Source organism: Mauremys mutica, chromosome 4 (assembly GCF_020497125.1).
Source record: "Mauremys mutica isolate MM-2020 ecotype Southern chromosome 4, ASM2049712v1, whole genome shotgun sequence".
NCBI lineage: Eukaryota > Metazoa > Chordata > Testudines > Geoemydidae > Mauremys > Mauremys mutica.
This window is the reverse complement of record NC_059075.1, coordinates 62,333,098-62,350,642: the sequence shown is the minus strand read 5'-3', so window position 1 is coordinate 62,350,642 and position 17,545 is coordinate 62,333,098. Positions and strand designations below refer to the sequence as shown.

General features: G+C 46.6%; 1 protein-coding gene across 3 annotated transcripts in view; it reads right to left on the bottom strand.

The window, feature by feature from the left end:
* MAPKBP1 (mitogen-activated protein kinase binding protein 1) overlaps positions 1-17,545 on the bottom strand; it is a 128,956-nt gene that overhangs the window by 60,874 nt on the left and 50,537 nt on the right. The window contains exon 1 of one of the 3 annotated variants that reach the window (XM_045015412.1): positions 8,852-8,915. The exons of the other annotated variants lie outside the window; for them this stretch is intronic. Coding sequence (XP_044871347.1) covers positions 8,852-8,886 — 35 coding nt within the window. The 5' untranslated portion in view covers positions 8,887-8,915. Of the gene's footprint in view, positions 1-8,851; positions 8,916-17,545 lie in introns of those variants that run through there. 3 annotated transcript variants of the gene reach the window in all.

Below are 17,545 nucleotides of genomic sequence, written 5' to 3'. Positions count from 1 at the left end.
TCCACCCTGTTTTAAAAGCCTGGATGGGACACCAAAATGTGCAGGACAAAGAGCCAGAGAACATCAAAGAGCAGGCCCTGCTCCATCTTCGCCATATCTTCTGGTTGCTTCTCTCAATCTGCCAGCATCATCTCGGACTTGTCTGCACTGAGCTTCAGGCAGCTGGCTCCCATCCATGCCCCAGGCTCCCTCAGACACTGGACTAAGGCAAGTGAGGTAGTGATCTAGAGCTGGGAGTCTTCAGCACATTGACAGCACCAAAGCTCGAACTCTCCTCACTAACTCTCCTGACAGCGCCTTCGACCCGTTGGCAGGAAGGGAAACCAAGATGGAAAGCTGTGGAACTCCACATAAGAATGCCATTGGGGAAGAGGGACAGTTGCCCCACAACTCCCTTTGAGAATGCTCAGAGAAGAGCCATGCAACCACAGAGCAGCACCATCCACTCTCGCTGCAGTCAACTGGTCTGCAGACTACTCCTCATGACCAAGCACAATGAAAGCCCCACCATTCCTACCGGGAAAGGGAAAGGGAAAGGGAGAGTTCACCCATATCATCCATTCTTGGCCCAAACAACTTGGGTCCACCAGGCGGAAGGATTGCAATCAGAACTTCACTATGTATCGCCACAATATACATCCAACCGAAGGTGGCAAGCCCACCATCCCATCATTCCCCAACATCGTAACCAGGCAATACATGACCAAACACAGGAGATGTGCCCCATTGGGTGACATGACTTTTTAAAGTTGCATAAAACACTTTCTTTTTAGAAGCAGCCCTGGGAACCCCCTTCCCTTCTCCTCTGGGCACCTCAGATGACTGCTGCTCCAGCCTTGCAGGGACCCTCCTGAGCAATGCCCACACATGTACACCGCCCTTCCCTCACCAGCCCTACCACTACAAAGAGCTTCTTTCAGCAGTGCTTCCAGTCTCTATGGTAAAAGGAAAGCTAGAAGGAAAGAAAAAAGCACACTCTATAAAACTAGTTCCAGGGGAAGACAGAGTAGAGCTGATTTACAGGCCTTGCAGGGATAATCCCTGCAAAGCTAAGGGCTGTCTCTCCTCTTTCCACCCTCCCTGCCTCTGCAGAATCTGTATAGCTCATCCCTTCTCCCTGCGAGTTCAGATGTTTCCAGCACGGGGGTAATGGAGGAAGGGGAGGATTCTACATGGTTTCTCTCTCTCTCTTCACCCACACTGGCAGGGGCACCATTTGAGGGGGGAAGCAGGACACCCTCCCGCCCCCAAGTTTCATACAGGAGGTGTGGAAGCTCCCAGGTGGAGCTCTAACTACAGCACAGTATTAGGCATTGACTACACTGGCAACTGAACAACAAAATGTTTGTCTTTCAGAGGTGTTAAAAAAATACCTCCCTCCCCCCAAAAGACAAAAGTTTTGCCAACGACAAGTGCCAGTGTGAACAGCGCTTTGTCAGTAGGAGCTCTCTCCTGCCGGCAACACTAACGCCGCTCATTGAGGGTGGACAAACAGCGGCTACACTGCATGCCTTTCAGCGGCACAGCCGTGGCGACACAGCCATGTCACTAAAAGCTGCGTAGTGCAGACCAGCAGTTCTCAACCAGGGGTCCGAGGCCTCCTGGGGGGCCAGGAGCAGGTTTCAGGGAGTCCGTCAAACAGGGATGGCATTAGACTCACTGGGGCTCAGGGCAAAAAGCCAAAGCCCAGCCGCCCTGAGCCCCGCCACCCGGGCCTGAAGGTGAAGCCTGAGCAGCTTAGCTTCACGAGGCACCCTGTGGTGTGGGGCTCCAGGCAATCGCTCTGCTTGCTACCCCCTAATGTCTGCCCTGGCTTTTATACGCAGAAAAACAGCTGTTGTGGCACAGGTGGGCCATGGAGTTTTTATAGCATGTTGGGGAGGGGCCTCAGAAAGACAAAGGTTGAGAACCCCTGGTGTAGACATAGCCATAGTGTGAAATGTAAGTTCTGCAGAGATGGTCCCCAGTATTTTGTATACAAACAGAGGCAGGGTGATTGAATTAAGGATCTGGAAGTTTAGCCTGTAAAACAGGAATCCCTGGGGAAGTGGGTGGTTGGGAGGGAGGAGCGGTTATTTTAGAGCTAACACACCAGACTCAGAAAAAAATACAGCCAAGCCCTCTGAGCTAAGGTTACCTTCAGAAAAGGTGGAGATTTGGGGGCCTAGGTGAAAAGAAGGGCCCAAAACCAAGGGAAGGGATAGCAGTGCTACAGAGAAGTTCCCACTGTACCTGTGGTACTTATGTGGCCCCACCGTAGTATCTGAGCACCTCACAAGGTCTAACCTATTTCTCTTCACAGTCCCTTGGGGAGGTAGAGCAGTGTTGTTATCCCTACTATACAGATGGGGCACACACATACTAAAGGCCAGATTTTCATAGGTATTTAGGCACCTAGTGGGATTTTCAAAAGTGCCTAGGTTAGGTGTTTTGTAACCCCCACTAAATGCCTAGCTGCACCTTTGGGTGCCTAAAAGGTTTTGAAACTCTGCCCTTAAGGCACTGGCCTGAGGTCATACAGGAAGTCCATGGGGGGGAATAGAACCCAGGTCTCTCAGAGCTATCTTCCTATCCAGCAGGCCAGCCTCTCTCTCTGCTGCATGTGGCAAAAAAGAGGACTTTGGTAGATGGGAGCAAAACAAAGGTGGCGAATTCTCTGAGACTACAGCAAACGGTCTCAGGAGGTTGGGATGGATGTCATGGTTGACAGAATGAAAAGCAGCACAGAGATCAGGAAGGATGGAGAATGAGAGTCAGATGAGAGGAGACCACTTAACTCCCAAGGGGTGACAGGCTCTGCCCCATACTGTGTTGTAGAGCAATCACTGCTGTGCAATTTTACATTTTTAACGGAAAACCATTTTACATCATGTCATTTTTTGTTCTGAGTTCAAGAAAAGGAAGGAATCAGAAAAGTGTCATAAGTATCAGATGTGTTTATGCCTCACATCCTTAGGGTTTCAGCAGTATACAGGACAATTCCAGAACAAAGAACAGAAATTGCATCCACAGATCCCATAAAGTTGACAATTATTGTCATGATTTGTATTATTCACTGGCGACCATCTGTGTGCTCAGCGCTGTTCAGAATATGCCAGAAAATATAGTCTCTGAGCCAATGCCCTGGATAAGATGGCTCAGTTATTTAAGTATAAAGTGTATAGTTATTAAGCACATGTTTATATCTATGAGTGGAGGCAATGACGGCAATAGAAGTTTTACTGGATTAAGGACTAGAAGATTTGACCCTCCAACTTTCTTTCAGGAGGAACAGCTGCCCACAGCTCCTGTACCTGTTTATTTTCCTTTCCTGGCAGCAGTGACCCTGATATACCTCAGAAGTCTTTTTTTCTCAACTTTAAAATGTGGAATTTTCTTGGTATTTGGGTTTGAATATTCTCCTGTGAGAAATACAACTCAATCACTGTAATGTTGTGTCTAAGAGCCTTCTGGAAAGTAACTAGCCTTTAAATAGAAGTAAAAACAGTGTTGCCAACTGTGGTGAGTCTCATGATAATTATGGTTTTCATTAAAGCCCCAGCTCCTGGAGTCAAGTGGCTATGTAATTATTTCAGCCTTCATTCTTAAAGAAAAATGAAGTTTCTAGCCCAGGGTAGGCAACCTATGGCACATGTGCCAAAGGCGGAATGCAGAGCTGATTTTCAGTGGCACTCACACTGCCCGGGTCCTGGCCACCTGTCCAGGGGGGCTCTGCATATTAATTTAATTTTAAATGAAGCTTCTGAAACATTTTAAAAACCTTATTTACTTTACATACAACAATAGTTTAGTTATATATTATAGACTTATATAAAGAGCCCTTCTAAAAACATTAAAATGTATTACTGGCACATGAAACCTTCACTTGGAGTGAATAAATGAAGTCTTGGCACACCACTTCTGAAAGGTTGCCGACCTCTGTTCTAGCCTTTTTGGCTGTGGACAAAGCTTCAAAATGTGACCCCAGTACACCCTAAAGGCTCAAAAGGCAGAAGGCAAATAAAAAGAACACCAGATCTATTATTTTTATATAATCTCATGATTTTAAAGCCAATCTCATGATTTTTGGTGAGACTGATTCATAATTTTTGAACATTTGGAATTGGCAATACTGTGAAAGTGACTTGAAAGTGTCCATTTCACTCCTATTTAAAGGTCAATGTCTGGTCTATTCGTAGTGAGGTAACAGCCATGGAGTCCCAGGCAGGTGCAGTATAACTCACAGGGCCTTGGCCTAGTAGGATGTTTCCCAAGTTAAATGATATATTCCAAGCTTGGTGAACTGCAAAAAGTGAGAGAAAGTAATCTAGATTTTTCTACAATTGTTGTATTCAAGAGTTAGTAACGAAGAAAGAATATACATTAAAATTTTAAACCTAACCAGTGTCCCTTAAGTGACTTGACACAAGATGTGAGAACATGTTAGTATTAGAGCTGACTGGGTCTAATTATTTATTTAATTCTCTTTTTTTTTTAAATATAGGAATTAGATACAGTGCTCTTATCAGCTAATTTCTAAGTTATTATCTGCAAAAAAAAAACAAAACCCACCACTAGTTTTCAGGTGCTTAAGTAGCCCCTGGAATCATGGTTAAAGTTGTCCCCTTCCCACTCCCCATCTGAAATGCCATCCCTGCCCATTGATGAAATGTTCCTTGAGCCGCCAGTCCACAGGATGGCACTCTGCTGACTCTCCCCAATTTAGGCGGGGCGAATGGAATAGAAATTGCTCCCTTTTCCCTCACCCGCCAGGCAATTTGAGCCAGAATAAAGGCACCATGCAATATAACAACTGTTTCCCTCTGGAAAGCCAGGAGTCTGAAAAAATGAAAGACGCCTGGGTGTTCCTGCAAAGTTCAGTCAAGTTGAGAGCTATACTTCCCATGGAGATAACCATCAAAATTACTATTGCCCCTGTTGCTGGAGTGTTTAAAATCTGTACATATGTAAATAGCTAGCTATAGATAAGGTCCTAGAAGATGGTGTTCAAGAATATGTAGCATAGTTCCTGGGTTTTGTAGGACCAATAAACCTTCCCTTTGTGCACTGCAAACGGATTCCACTGACAGTTCTTAGCAGTCCCTAATGAAATGCATCCATCAGAGGCTCTAAGTACATGCAGCTCCGCATCTGACCTCTGGGCTACAACCAACAGGTAATGGATATTCAGACGGGAGAGAGTCTCCCTTCCAGCCCTATTATAAACAAATGCTGTCATGGTAACAGAGCTGTAAGACAATAATGCCAAGTGATTGTGAGAGTTTGGGCTTGTCTACACTGGCAATTAACAGCGCTGCAACTTTCTCGCTCGGGGGGTGAAAAAACACTCCCCTGAGCGCAGCAAGTTTCAGCCCTGTAAAGCGCCTGTGTAAATAGTGCCCCAGACCTGAAGACCAGCGCCAGCACTTTAGCATTGCCAGTGTAGACTAGCCCTTTCACAGCAAATCAGCCAGATACAGGAAAGAAATCAAGGCTAGACAGTTGCAAGGGCCTGTGTCCTGTACGGTCCATTGTACCAGTTTGGCATGAGACTAGTGAGGGGGAGGCTTGTACCAAAAATTGCCTTTCTAGCAGAGCTCCAAGTTAGATAGGCACCTTCTCCAGAGGTCTGTACCAGGTTGGGATTGTGTGGGATATGGATAAGGAGTGGTGGGGACCAGAGGGGCAGAGAGAGAAAGGAGCTTGGGGAAGGCACTGAAATTTAAACCAGCTTAGCAGCTGAGAGTCATTACAATTCACACCAAGCTGAAAACTTTATGTGTATAAAGTTTTCAACATGGAAAACCACCTGGTTTTAATTATAATGGCTCTTGGCTGCCTAATCACTTCAATCTGAATGCCTCCACCAGGGCACCCACCTCAAACCCCCTCTTCTCCCTTCAGAAGTCCCACTGCTGTTCTTTCTCCCAGTCCTAGTCCCATCTCCTGCAGACCTCCACCTGCAGAATAAAATGCTTCCCTGGTGGAGCTTGAAGCAGGCCACCCCATACTGCTTGCAGAATACCCCACCTCTGAAATCACTGCCTGCTCCCTCAGAATCCAGCAGCACATAACTCTCAAATAGCCACCTGCCCTGTGGAACTGTTGAACCACACGAAGCAGACACGGAGACAGTGAAATGGTAAGAGATACATAAACCCAAATATGGAATTATGTGGCAATTTTTTGTGGCTGCATAATTCCAGAGGACACAGGACAATGATCCTGCACATGCACGCGCACATAAAAACACACACCCCCTCCTGCCCATAGGTGAAGGGAAAAGATCAACAATAAAATTTGCAGAAAAGTGTTTTCAAAACTTAGTGCAACACTTACTCCCTCCCCACTTGAGGTACTACTTCAGAATACCCACTCATGGGGCCATTGCAAGGAAGGGCCACTGTTGGGAGCCACAGTGATGGACAACCAAAGGACAGTAAGAGTCAAGGCAAGGAGGACCACCCAAGTGTTCTGTTGGGAGACTGAGCAACTTGCTTATAGAAGAGAGAACTGGGAGGGTAAGAAAGAAAGTCTCGGGCAGACCTGCACCGATTCAGATGCTGTTGAGAAGGAAGAAAGCTCCACTAGCAACAAACAGCAAGGATGTGACTGAAAGCAAAGCCCTGATGAGCTCGGTGCCAAGACTCCCACACACTGCCCTTTCTAGAAGGGTTCCTATAGAAATTCTAAGGGCTGTGGGTTGGATAGAGCTTTGTGCTTTCGGATCACTTGGAAATCTACTTGCCTCAATTCACTGACGATTTCACCCAGAGTTGAAATTATAATACATGCATCACACACAAGGTTAACAAGCCTCAGTCTTTACAGACGTACCAAGATATCCACTTCAGGGCCCTCGGAAGAGCTCTTGGCTCCCACCCCCACCACATCTTTCACAGCTATAGTGAAGTGAGCAGATGATTGTCAGAATTTATGCTCTTAGCAGAACTACTGGAAATGCAGTTTCAGGGAGAGAGACGCTCCAAAGGTGGCAGTGCCCAGGGGAAGGAGGGAGAAAGTGAGCAGAACTAGGGTGGATGATGTGGTGGAAGAGGGGAAAAAAGCAAAAGGAAAGACTAAAATTGGGGTAGAGTGGAGACAGTGGCAAGGGGGTGGGTGTTATGAATAAACCCATGTAAAAAAAAAAAATCACAAAACAAAATCTACCACCAGGCTGCAACCAAATTCAGAGTTCCCTGGGAGACAGAGTGACCTCTCCCCAAAGGGAACCACATGGAGTCCCGGCCACCCCTCTGAAGGGAGGCACAGAGGAGGCTCCCATTTTGCACATCTGGCTTTGGGTTTCCGGTTAGCGCTGCTCCTCCCTTATGGAGCAGGACAGGGTGGGTTTCTTATCACTCTGCACAGATCTGCAAGCTAGAGTTTTCCCTGCACTGAAATCTCGAAGGAAAATGTCCCAGTTGTGAACAGCGACCCTACACCTCTCCTGTTCCAACAGCAGGCATGGCCAGGGCATTGTGATTTATCAGCATGGGGACACAAGGGAGAGGGTTTCTATGCAAAACAGATCAATCGGGGTGTGGGGGAGGGGACATCTCATTGCAGGTGTCTCTGGCCATAATAATTTTACCACTGGCAAGCAGTGCAGTCAATATTAAACTGGCATCAATCAAAAGACGACTTACAAAGAGGAGTACAATTTAATTCTCTCCCTAATTGAATCTAATTAACCCATGTAGGGAAATGGCTAGGGAGGGAGGCCTGGCGTGGAGCCCCCTCATCAGTCTCCCTCCTCCCCTCCAAGAACCTTCACTGGCAGAGTAATTAATGTATGTTGGCAGTCCCCTCCAGGATCCAATCACCCCCCCTTTGCTCTTTAGTCCACACTCCGAGGCAGACAACGAATGCCCCACTGCAGTAAAGAAACCAGAGCAGCCCTTCCCCCTGAATGCCTCGGTGAGCATTATTTCTGCAGGAGCTGTGCCCCAGCATCAAAGGCAGAGAGGATCCGCCTCCTCAAAAGCACAGAGCCGCTGGCTAAGAACAGCCCATGGCTTCTGAGGAAGGGAAGGATCAGAAAGCAGCCCCGATGCAGCGACACCTTTGTGTATTATGGGATGAGCTTTGTCAGAAGCTCCGCTATCCAAGACACCAGCTTTTGCCTTGTAGCATATACGTACCTGTCACATGCAGGCACACTTATGACAGAGTATAAATAAATTGCACAACTTCTTAGCACATCTGTTAGCAACTGGGGCTTCCCAAAACATCCTGTTAACAGACATCCCCTTGTGGCAGCAAGTGAAAGCCCGCTACCAGCTTCAGTGCCGGATCTTCCAAGAAAAGGAGAGAGACTCTGTTGTTCACACATGGTGGGGGATACTTGATTTGGGCTTTATGCATTACGTTAAAAGCCTGCCATCTATGTGAATGCTGCAATGAGACATGGGGCTTGTTACGGGGCTATAGGGAGCGTGGCAGCTCAGCTCAGGCAGTTGGCATCTCCGAGTTTTATCCCAGACTTGGCCAGGTTCTCTCTCTTCAATCTTATGCAAGCTTAGAACTTGGCTCAAAAGCAAGTCACGTTGCTGCACCAGGCACTGGTTGCTAGGAGGCATAAATACCCAGAAGATGCCAAATTCTTCCCAGGTGGGGAGAAAGCGGGCCGCTACCTGTAAGCAGGCAGTTTAAGACATTCCTATTCAACTCCACCCCCGCTCACCTTTCCTTTCACAAGCAGCTAAAAGACCCTCGGAGACTGCAGAGCATCAGCTGCCTTACTGAGAAATGGCTTCTTGTTCCAAAATAGCTGAGACAGTCCAAGCTTTGCAAATGCTGCTCTTCCAGCCAGAGGAAGGATATGCACATGGGCATGCAATAGCTTTCCAAATCTGCCAATGCTTCCTACCTGCACTGCTTCACTCCAGAGTCTAGTATCCTCATTAAACAAAACAGCTGTGCTTGTTCTTTCACTGCCATCCATTTGTACAGATACTCAAACAAAGCAAAACAATACAGGTTGTTAGTGGGGGTTGGCAGGAGGATGGTATATAGTACCTTCCATTTAGTTCATTCATTCACTAATTGGGTCAAAGCCTCAGTAATAAATTATTTGTGTTAAAAGTAATATAACTTCTCACCAAATTTTCTTAATCAGTTTCAATCACTGGAAGCAGATGTGAGTGGACAGTCTCTATTCCTATTTACTTAATGACAAATTTGGGGGGGGGAGAGAAATACAATAAGAGCTTAGGAATGACCCACGTGATAATTAAAAAAGACTACAATAAAAGCTGTGCAAATTCTGACATTGTGATTGGCATAATATACAAGACCACATGCTGTGTGAACTAGGATATTTACCCAGCTGGTCAAATGGAAACAATATCAAATGTTCATGGGGGAGCAAGTAGCAATCTCTATATTTGGGTTGCCTGTCACTTTCCACTATAGAAGATTCTTGTGACTTCTGTTTATTTTAACGGGGTAGCCGTGTTAGTCTGTATCAGTAAAAACAATGAGGAGTCCTTGTGGCACCTTAGAGACTAACAAATTTATTTGGGCATAAGCTTTCGTAGACTATAACCCACTTCATCAGATGCATGGAGTTGAAAATACAGTAAGCAGGTATAAATATACAGCACATGAAAAGATGGGAGTTGCCTTACCAAGTGTGGTGGTCAGTGCTAACAAGGCCAATTAAATTAGGGTGGATGTGGCCCATTCCCAACAGTGGACAAGAAGATGTGAGTATCAACAGAGGGAAAATTATTTTTTGTAGTGAACTAGCCACTTCGTAGTTAACCACATTTGCTCCAATCCCTCAGACAGAGACAAAACACCTACAGGATCTCTATCAAGCATTCTTAAAACCACAATACCCACCTGGGGAAGTGAAGAAACAGACTGACAGAGCCAGAAGGGTACCCAGAAGTCACCTACTACAGGACAGGCCCAACAAAGAAAGTAATAGAACGCCACTAGCCATCACCTACAGCCCCAACTAAAACCTCTCCAGCGCATCATCAACCTATCCTGAAGGACGATCCCTCACTCTCACAAACCTTGGGAAACAGGCCAGTCCTTGCTTACAGACAACCCCACAACTGGAAGCAAATACTCACCTGCAACTACATACCACACAACAGAAACACTAACCCAGGAACCAACCCCTGCAACAAACCCCGTTGCCAACTCTGTGCGCATATCTATTCAAGGGACACCATCATAGGACCTAACCACATCAGCCACACCATCAGGGGCTCGTTCACCTGCACATCCACCTATGTGATATATGCCATCATGTGCCACCAATGCCCCTCTGCCATGTACACTAGTCAAATTGGCCAGTCTCTATGCAAAAGAATAAATGCACACAAATCAGACATCAAGAATTGTAACATTCAAAAACCAGTCAGAGAACACTTCAATCTCCCTGGACACTCAATAACAGACTTAAAAGTCACCATTCTTCAACAAAAAAACCTTCAAAAATAGACTACAATGAGAAACTGCAGAACTGGAATTAATTTGCAAACTTGACATCATCAAATTAGGCCTGAATAAAGACTGGGAGTGTCTGGGTCACTACAAAAAGTAATTTTCCCTCTGTTGATATTCAACCCTTCTTTTCAACTGTTGGGAATGGCCACATCCACCATGATTGAACTGGCCTTGTTAGCACTGACACCCGCCCCCCCCCCCCCCCCCGCAACTTGGTAAGACAACTCCCATCTTTTCATGTGCTGTATATTTATACCTGCCTACTGTATTTTCAACTCCATGCATCTTATGAAGTGGGTTATAGCCCACGAAAGCCTATGCACAAATAAATGTGTTAGTCTCTAAGGTGCCACAAGGACTCCTCGTTGTTTTTACTGTTTATTTTAGAAGCTCTAACTCCTCTGCTGTTTGCAATAGGTCTTTGAAATGTGGCAAGGGGAAAGCCCTCAGGCTTAAGAAGTGCCTTGTCTTTGTCTCATGAAATTGAAAAAGCCCCATTTGCTTTCTCTCACTTGTGTTCCTCTGCCACATTTTGGCAGCAGGACAAAATTATAACTAAACACAAGCATTCTAGAATCAGAGGGTAGCCATATTAGTCTGTATCCACAAAAACAACATGGAGTCTAGTGGCACCTTAAAGACTAACAGATTTATTTGGGCATAAGCTTTTGAGGGTAAAAAAAACCTCACTTCTTCAGATGCAAGTGAGGTTTTTTACCCACGAAACTTATGCCCAAACAAACATTCTAGAGTGTGAGGGCTTGGCTACACTTGCAAGTTGCAGCGCTGGTGGAGGCTTTCCAGCGCTGCAATTAGTAACCATCCACACCTGCAAGGCACATCCAGCGCTGCAACTCCCTGGCTGCAGCGCTGGCTGTACACCTGGTCAGGTTGGGGTGTAGCGATTGCAGTGCTGGTGATCCAGCGCTGCTCATCAAGTGTGGACACACACCAGAGCTTTTATTGGCCTCCAGGGAATAAGGAGATATCCCAGAATGCTTTTAACTAAATTACTCTCTTTGTTTTGTTATGCATCCTCTCTTTGTTTTGTTGTGAACTCCGATCGGTTGAACTGCTTATCTAAAAAAACAAACACTGATCACAGCAAACAGGAGCTATCTGTACCTGGCTGTGAACGATCAAATGAGAGGCAAGCAGTTTGCTTGACAGAGAAACAGCGTTGGATGCAGGCTGTTTGCAATGAAGACTAAGGGTTCGCGAACATTTTGTGATTTTTCAATCCAGGAAGCTAACACACAGTGTTGGCTCCAAAAATCCACTCTCTCTATCTTCACCGCTCCCTGTCACAGTACACCACCCTCCACCCCCGTCTTTTGAAAAGCACGTTGTTGCCACTTGAATGCTGGGATAGCTGCCCATAATGCAGCACTCCCAACAGCGCTGCAAATGCTGCAAATGTGGCCACACACCAGCGCTGGTAGCTGTGAGTGTGGCCACACACCAGCGCTGTTCCTGCACAGCTGCATGACCAGCGCTGTAACTCCCAGCGCTGCAACTTTCAAGTGTAGCCAAGCCCTCAGATTCACACCACCAACAACTGTACTGGGAATGTCTGGCCATTGCCAGAATAGCTGTAACAGGGAATAGGGGACAGAGGAAGCCAAACTGGACTCTTCCCAACTACCCTTCCAGACCCAATGTGTGGCCCACCCCCACCTCTGGCAGCACTACATTGGGCATGAGTTTCCCTCCCCAGCAGTGGTGGAAGTGACAGAGAGAGTGCACCAGACCAGGCTCCCTGCAATCACTACCCCCAGACCCAGAACATGTCACCAGCAACGCATCCCCCTCTGAGATAACAACCTTCTTCAGTTACCAGCTAACTAGTTAGTCCTGTTGCTTGACCAGTTGTGCTGTGGTTCTGATATTAGGAAAGGCAATATACAAAAACCTGTAGGAGAACACTTCAACCTCCCTGGACACACAATAGCAGATTTAAAGGTAGCCATCCTGCAGCAAAAAAACTTTAGGACCAGACTTCAAAGAGAAACTGCTGAGCTCCAGTTCATCTGCAAATTTGACACCATCAGCTCAGGATTAAACAAAGACTGTGAATGGCTAGCCAACTACAAAAGCAGTTTCTCCTCCCTTGGTTTTCACACCTCAACTGCTGGAAGAGAGCCTCATCCTCCCTGACTGAGCTAACCTCGTTATCTCTAGCCTGCTTCTTGCTTGCATATTTTTTTATATGCAAAAAACGTCTGTTAGTCTATAAGATGCCACAGGACTCTTTGCTGCTTTTACAGATGTAGACTAACACGGCTACCCCTCTGATATTGTGGTTCTGAAGGTTCAATGATGCATGATGTGGCACGGAGGAGTTTATTACAATTACATGCTTTTACTTTTTTACTTTAAAAAGAACCAGGAAATTACATACAAACCCCCCTATATTTAAAGAATATTGTTTAGGGTGCAAAGTCAAGCACTCGGGAAATGCAGAATTCAAGTTGCCTGTACAACCTTGATTTGGCCTCCTGGTGCGTATACATTCTGAGACAGTCTTTACAGGATCACATACTATTTTTTCCACAAGACCTCTACCTCCTTCTGCACATAGGATGGATACACTAGGAGGGCAAACAAAGATTGTACCTGAAACTGTAACTCTGGCATTTTCTAACTTTTGACTGCATCCTGAATAGTTTTTATCCATAGTTTCAATGAAAGCGATAGGAATTAGCTGAACTGAAAGAAGAGAAAGGCACTTAAGTGTAATGTGCCCTCAGGTACCATGAGCAACGTAGTTATACTGAAGTGTGTAGTGTGAACATGGCCTCCTTGGCAGTGTGATATTGTTGCCTACTATGCAGAGGACACTCCAAGTTGTTGCGTCTAGATGTGGGAATGTCTATGCTTTCCCAGAGCCTAACAGAGATGAGGAGGAGGATGGAAGTGAACCTGCAAAGGCTCACTCCAGGTACAACAGAAGTGAGGCAGAGGAAGCGTTTAAAAAAAACGAAGTATGCTGGCACAACATGCCTTCTACTCGGAGTGTCGGGGAGGGGGGGCATTCAAGCGTGCCACACACCATGCAGTTTCGGGGAAGGAGCCACATTAGAACTATTGCTTCTGCTGGATTCTCAGACAGTAACAGTGGGACGTAGTGCCTTTTTTCATCTATGTTTGGCTTGAGGCTGCAATAGTCCCTCTTTGATGAAGGCCTCACAACAGCGATCCACGCCTTTATAACCTCAGGCTGGATTACTGCATTGCTACCTTTGAAAAGTATTCTGTGCTACCTGGAGCTTCTGGATACAACAGTTTGTCAAGTGGGGTGGGGCACCGGGAGTTCCAAATACCAGTGATCTAAACTCTGCCCTGACTAGCTTTTCACTTCTGTATGCAGTTCCAGGCGTAAAGCCCTACATGCTCTGAAACCCACTCACCCACGAGATTCACCTCTGTCCCACCATAGCAGTCACGTTCCACACCATTGCCCGTACTCGTTCTTCCTAGGCTAAACGTCTCCATACAGCCAGTGGCAGCGAATTCTCAGTGAAGAGCTCATGCCCCTAGAACATGCCCCTAGAACATGCTCCCTCCAGCAGCGTGACAGCACCCAGGTTCAAGAAGCTTCAGTGTACAGTGCAAAGAACAACCTCTTTGGTCAAGCTCTGACTGTCTGTTTAGTTTACTAAGTGGTTTGATCCCCCCTGCCCCGTTTTCTGTTGTGTGGTAGGGGGGTTGTTCTGGCCTTTAAATTGTAAAGATGATACCCCATTCTTTTGTAATTTAGTGTTTATCAATTTGAGGCACCCGGGTGCTTGGCTTAACTACACATTTTTAAAATAAAGCAGCCCTCCAGAAGTGAAAAAGGGACACCCAACAATAGGAGATTAAAATCAGATTCTATTTTTCCATCAAAGACTGGAATCCATTCTTCTACTGGCAGGCAAAGTGATGAGTTCTTCCAGCAGCATTAAGTGGTGAATCCCATTGCTTCTTTCACATCTGCGCTTCTTAAACTCCGCACTGAATGAGAACAGTTGAAGTGGACCAATTCACACTGGGTGAGCAAAGCAGTACTTCTTTCTGGAGGGCTGCCTTACGGTGATACAGAATCTAAGTTTCAATTTTAAAAATAAAATCAGTGTAGTAACTCAGGCTGTGAAATGCTAAAAATAGGAACGAAGCACAAACCCATGCAGGAACATCTGCCCGCATCTGCAAACAGGCTGAAACAATAGCTCAGAGAAGTGTGAAACTGTCCCTGGTTGGTTCAAGGGGGTCTAAGGAGGCAACCACTCACTGCTAGCATCCCTCCTTGTGTCTAGGTCAGGCAAGGCAGCTCTCACTCTGTCAGGTGCCCCCTTACTCCTTCCTCGCTCTACAATAACCTTTCTTCTGGCCAGAGTATCAAGTGACCAGATCACCATCTAGTCCACAACGTTCATCAAGACAACTGTCCAAATGCCATCTCCAGACGGTTTTAAGCTCCAGCTTGGGCTCTGTGCCATTATCCCCAGGGCTGGCAAGGGAACCCAGGGCCCCCACTACACCAAGTTCCAGCCTAGGCATCCTATAACCCGCAACCCAAGTCCTCAGTCCCTGTTGCTATTTCCCTGGAGTCCTTATCTTCTCTTTCCTGCTTCTGGGTTCACCACTGGAGCTTAGTCTACTCCCCTTGGCTACTTTGCCCCTCCTACTCTTACCAAACTCCTCGCTCCAGGACAGGATCTAGGGCTTACACTCCCCCTGGACTCGTCCCTAATGGCCTCCCTCATCCCAGGGACTGCCTGCAGTCACTTCCCCTGTAACCTCTTTCTGCTCTCAGCTTCTTGGCTTTATAATACTGGCCCAGCCCTTCCCAAGCTGGGCTTCACTCTCAGTTACCCCTGGTTCTCCTTCTCTCAGGTGATGCCAGGTGACCTAACTGGCCTCTCAGATCCTCATTAATCCTATCAAGGCTGGTGTGGGGTGCACACCCCATCACAAGGTCACTACTCAGAAGTCTAATGATGGCAATTTTAAAATGTCAAGATTCTTAACTATTTCTCTGGAATGATAAGATTATAAAGATCCATTGTGAGTCGAGACCCCTTCTGGTATCCCAAGGGGGTCAAGCTTGGCTAGTGGGCAGAACTAGAGAGAGCACTACCCCCACCCCTGGGCAGAGTAGAGGACGGGAAAGCAGAACAAGGCAATTTACTGCGAGTTCCTTTTCCTTCAGCATGAACACACTCCCCTCTCTCCACTGTCTGTCTAAAATGGGTGGGGGAGGGGAACTGAGAAGGTGGAAAACAAAATGTTCCAGCTTCATTCCAACAGATCTATTTTTCGGGGCGGGGGGGAGGCGTTTGGCCATTTTTCATCATTTTCTTGGCCAGAATCAGACTATGAAACCTTGGGTTGTAGCTTCTTGGCACAGAAAAAAACAAACAAAAAGGTGAACCCCAAGCCCAGCTGCAGAAACGACTCCTTGTTTCAAACTGCGTTAGTCGTCTGAACAAAGGGGCCTCCTCATCTATTCGCCCAACCCCTCCATGGTGCCAGCTGAGTCTCCCCAGATGGTGTCTAAGAGCACAACATCCCAAAGCAGGGGATTATTTCACAGCAGACCAGAGTCCCTGCAGGTGGGTCTAACCTCTCCAGAGAAGTCAATCCTCTTCAAGGGAAGAGGATGAAGCCTGTCTCTACTGCGATTGGCGTTCCCTTGAATATCGGAGGGTGGGGTTGTTGCCATCTTGGAATGCATTCCTATTCAGATCTTTACAGGCCACCATGTTCTGCTCAGAAAGGAATCTTAAAACCTAAGGCCAAGTACTGCCTGCCTCAGGAGCTTGGACACAGAACAACTGGAGATGTCAGCCCCTGAAGAACTGCTGGCAGCACACAGGCTACATATCAGGCGAATTCCTGCACCTTTGAGGGCAGCCCCAGTTCTGTTTGAGACTTTGAGCCCAATTCTCCCTTGCCGTGTGCTTTGTGCCGTCATCTCCACCAGTGCAAAATGCTCCCACATCAGAACGGTGGCATTCTGCACATGTGTAAATGACTACACAAGGTGCAGGGCCAGAGAGAATCAGGCCCCTTGTTTGTGCCTAAGGTATTTCTAAGGCTCCTCTCAGGGCGTTGTCTAAGCTCAGCAATGAAGCACTGTTGAAGGAAGCTATCCGCAAGGGGGACAGGAAGGATAGTCACCTCATAGTTTGGGGTTTAAATGATCTGTTTCCAGACTATGCTTCCAAACTGGGGAGAAGATACAACAAAATGTTGGGATATCAGAAATAGCTATGGGTTATGACACATGCCCCAGTGTGTCTGGCCTTATTGCTAGCTGATTCGGGTGAATGGGGGCATATATTCAGAAATACAGAGATGCCTCAAGTCTGATCTTCCCGGAGCACCCCTCGAGAGAGAGGACAAGGACAGTTCAGTCTCCAAACCCATTTAAGCAGACAGGCCAAGGATTAACTGCTAATAAGTTTAGCGATTAATGCCAACTGTGATGGCAGTGTGCATTGTGCACATTGGAAGCCACCAACTCGACTCAGACCCCTGTACAGCTATCATTACAAATCGAGTCGGGGAATGAAGTCTCCCTAGCCAATCACCAATCAGTGATGGATCTGCCTTGTCTGCATTACATCTTGCTAGTGTTCTACTGTCACTCCATCCATTTCCTCTCCAAAAAATCCCTGTACTGGCAATGCCAGAGAGTCCCCATCAAGGTTATGCAATAGTTACCTTTGATTTGGTTAAAAGGCATTTTTTCCTTTATGACTGATTCTCTACTATGTGTTGCTTGTTGTACAATTATCTATATATCAGGGAAAATCATGGTTAAACTATTCCAAGGGTTTCCAGATGGGGATCACTGGGAACTGCTCAGCCTTACAGGAATTTGGGAGCAAACCAATAACCACTGCTGGAAAAAAAAATATTTCACCCTTTCAGCTTCCAGTGGGATTTACCACTCAGTCATCTGAGACAGCTCCACACGTGCGGAGCAGATTTCTGGCTGGAGAAATGCTGACTGTGGCTGATTCACTTACCCTCCCCTCCCCTTAGCTGTGACACAGACTGCTGTCATCTTCCTGTTGGTTTATAAGCTGTCAATCACCTCCCTGGATTA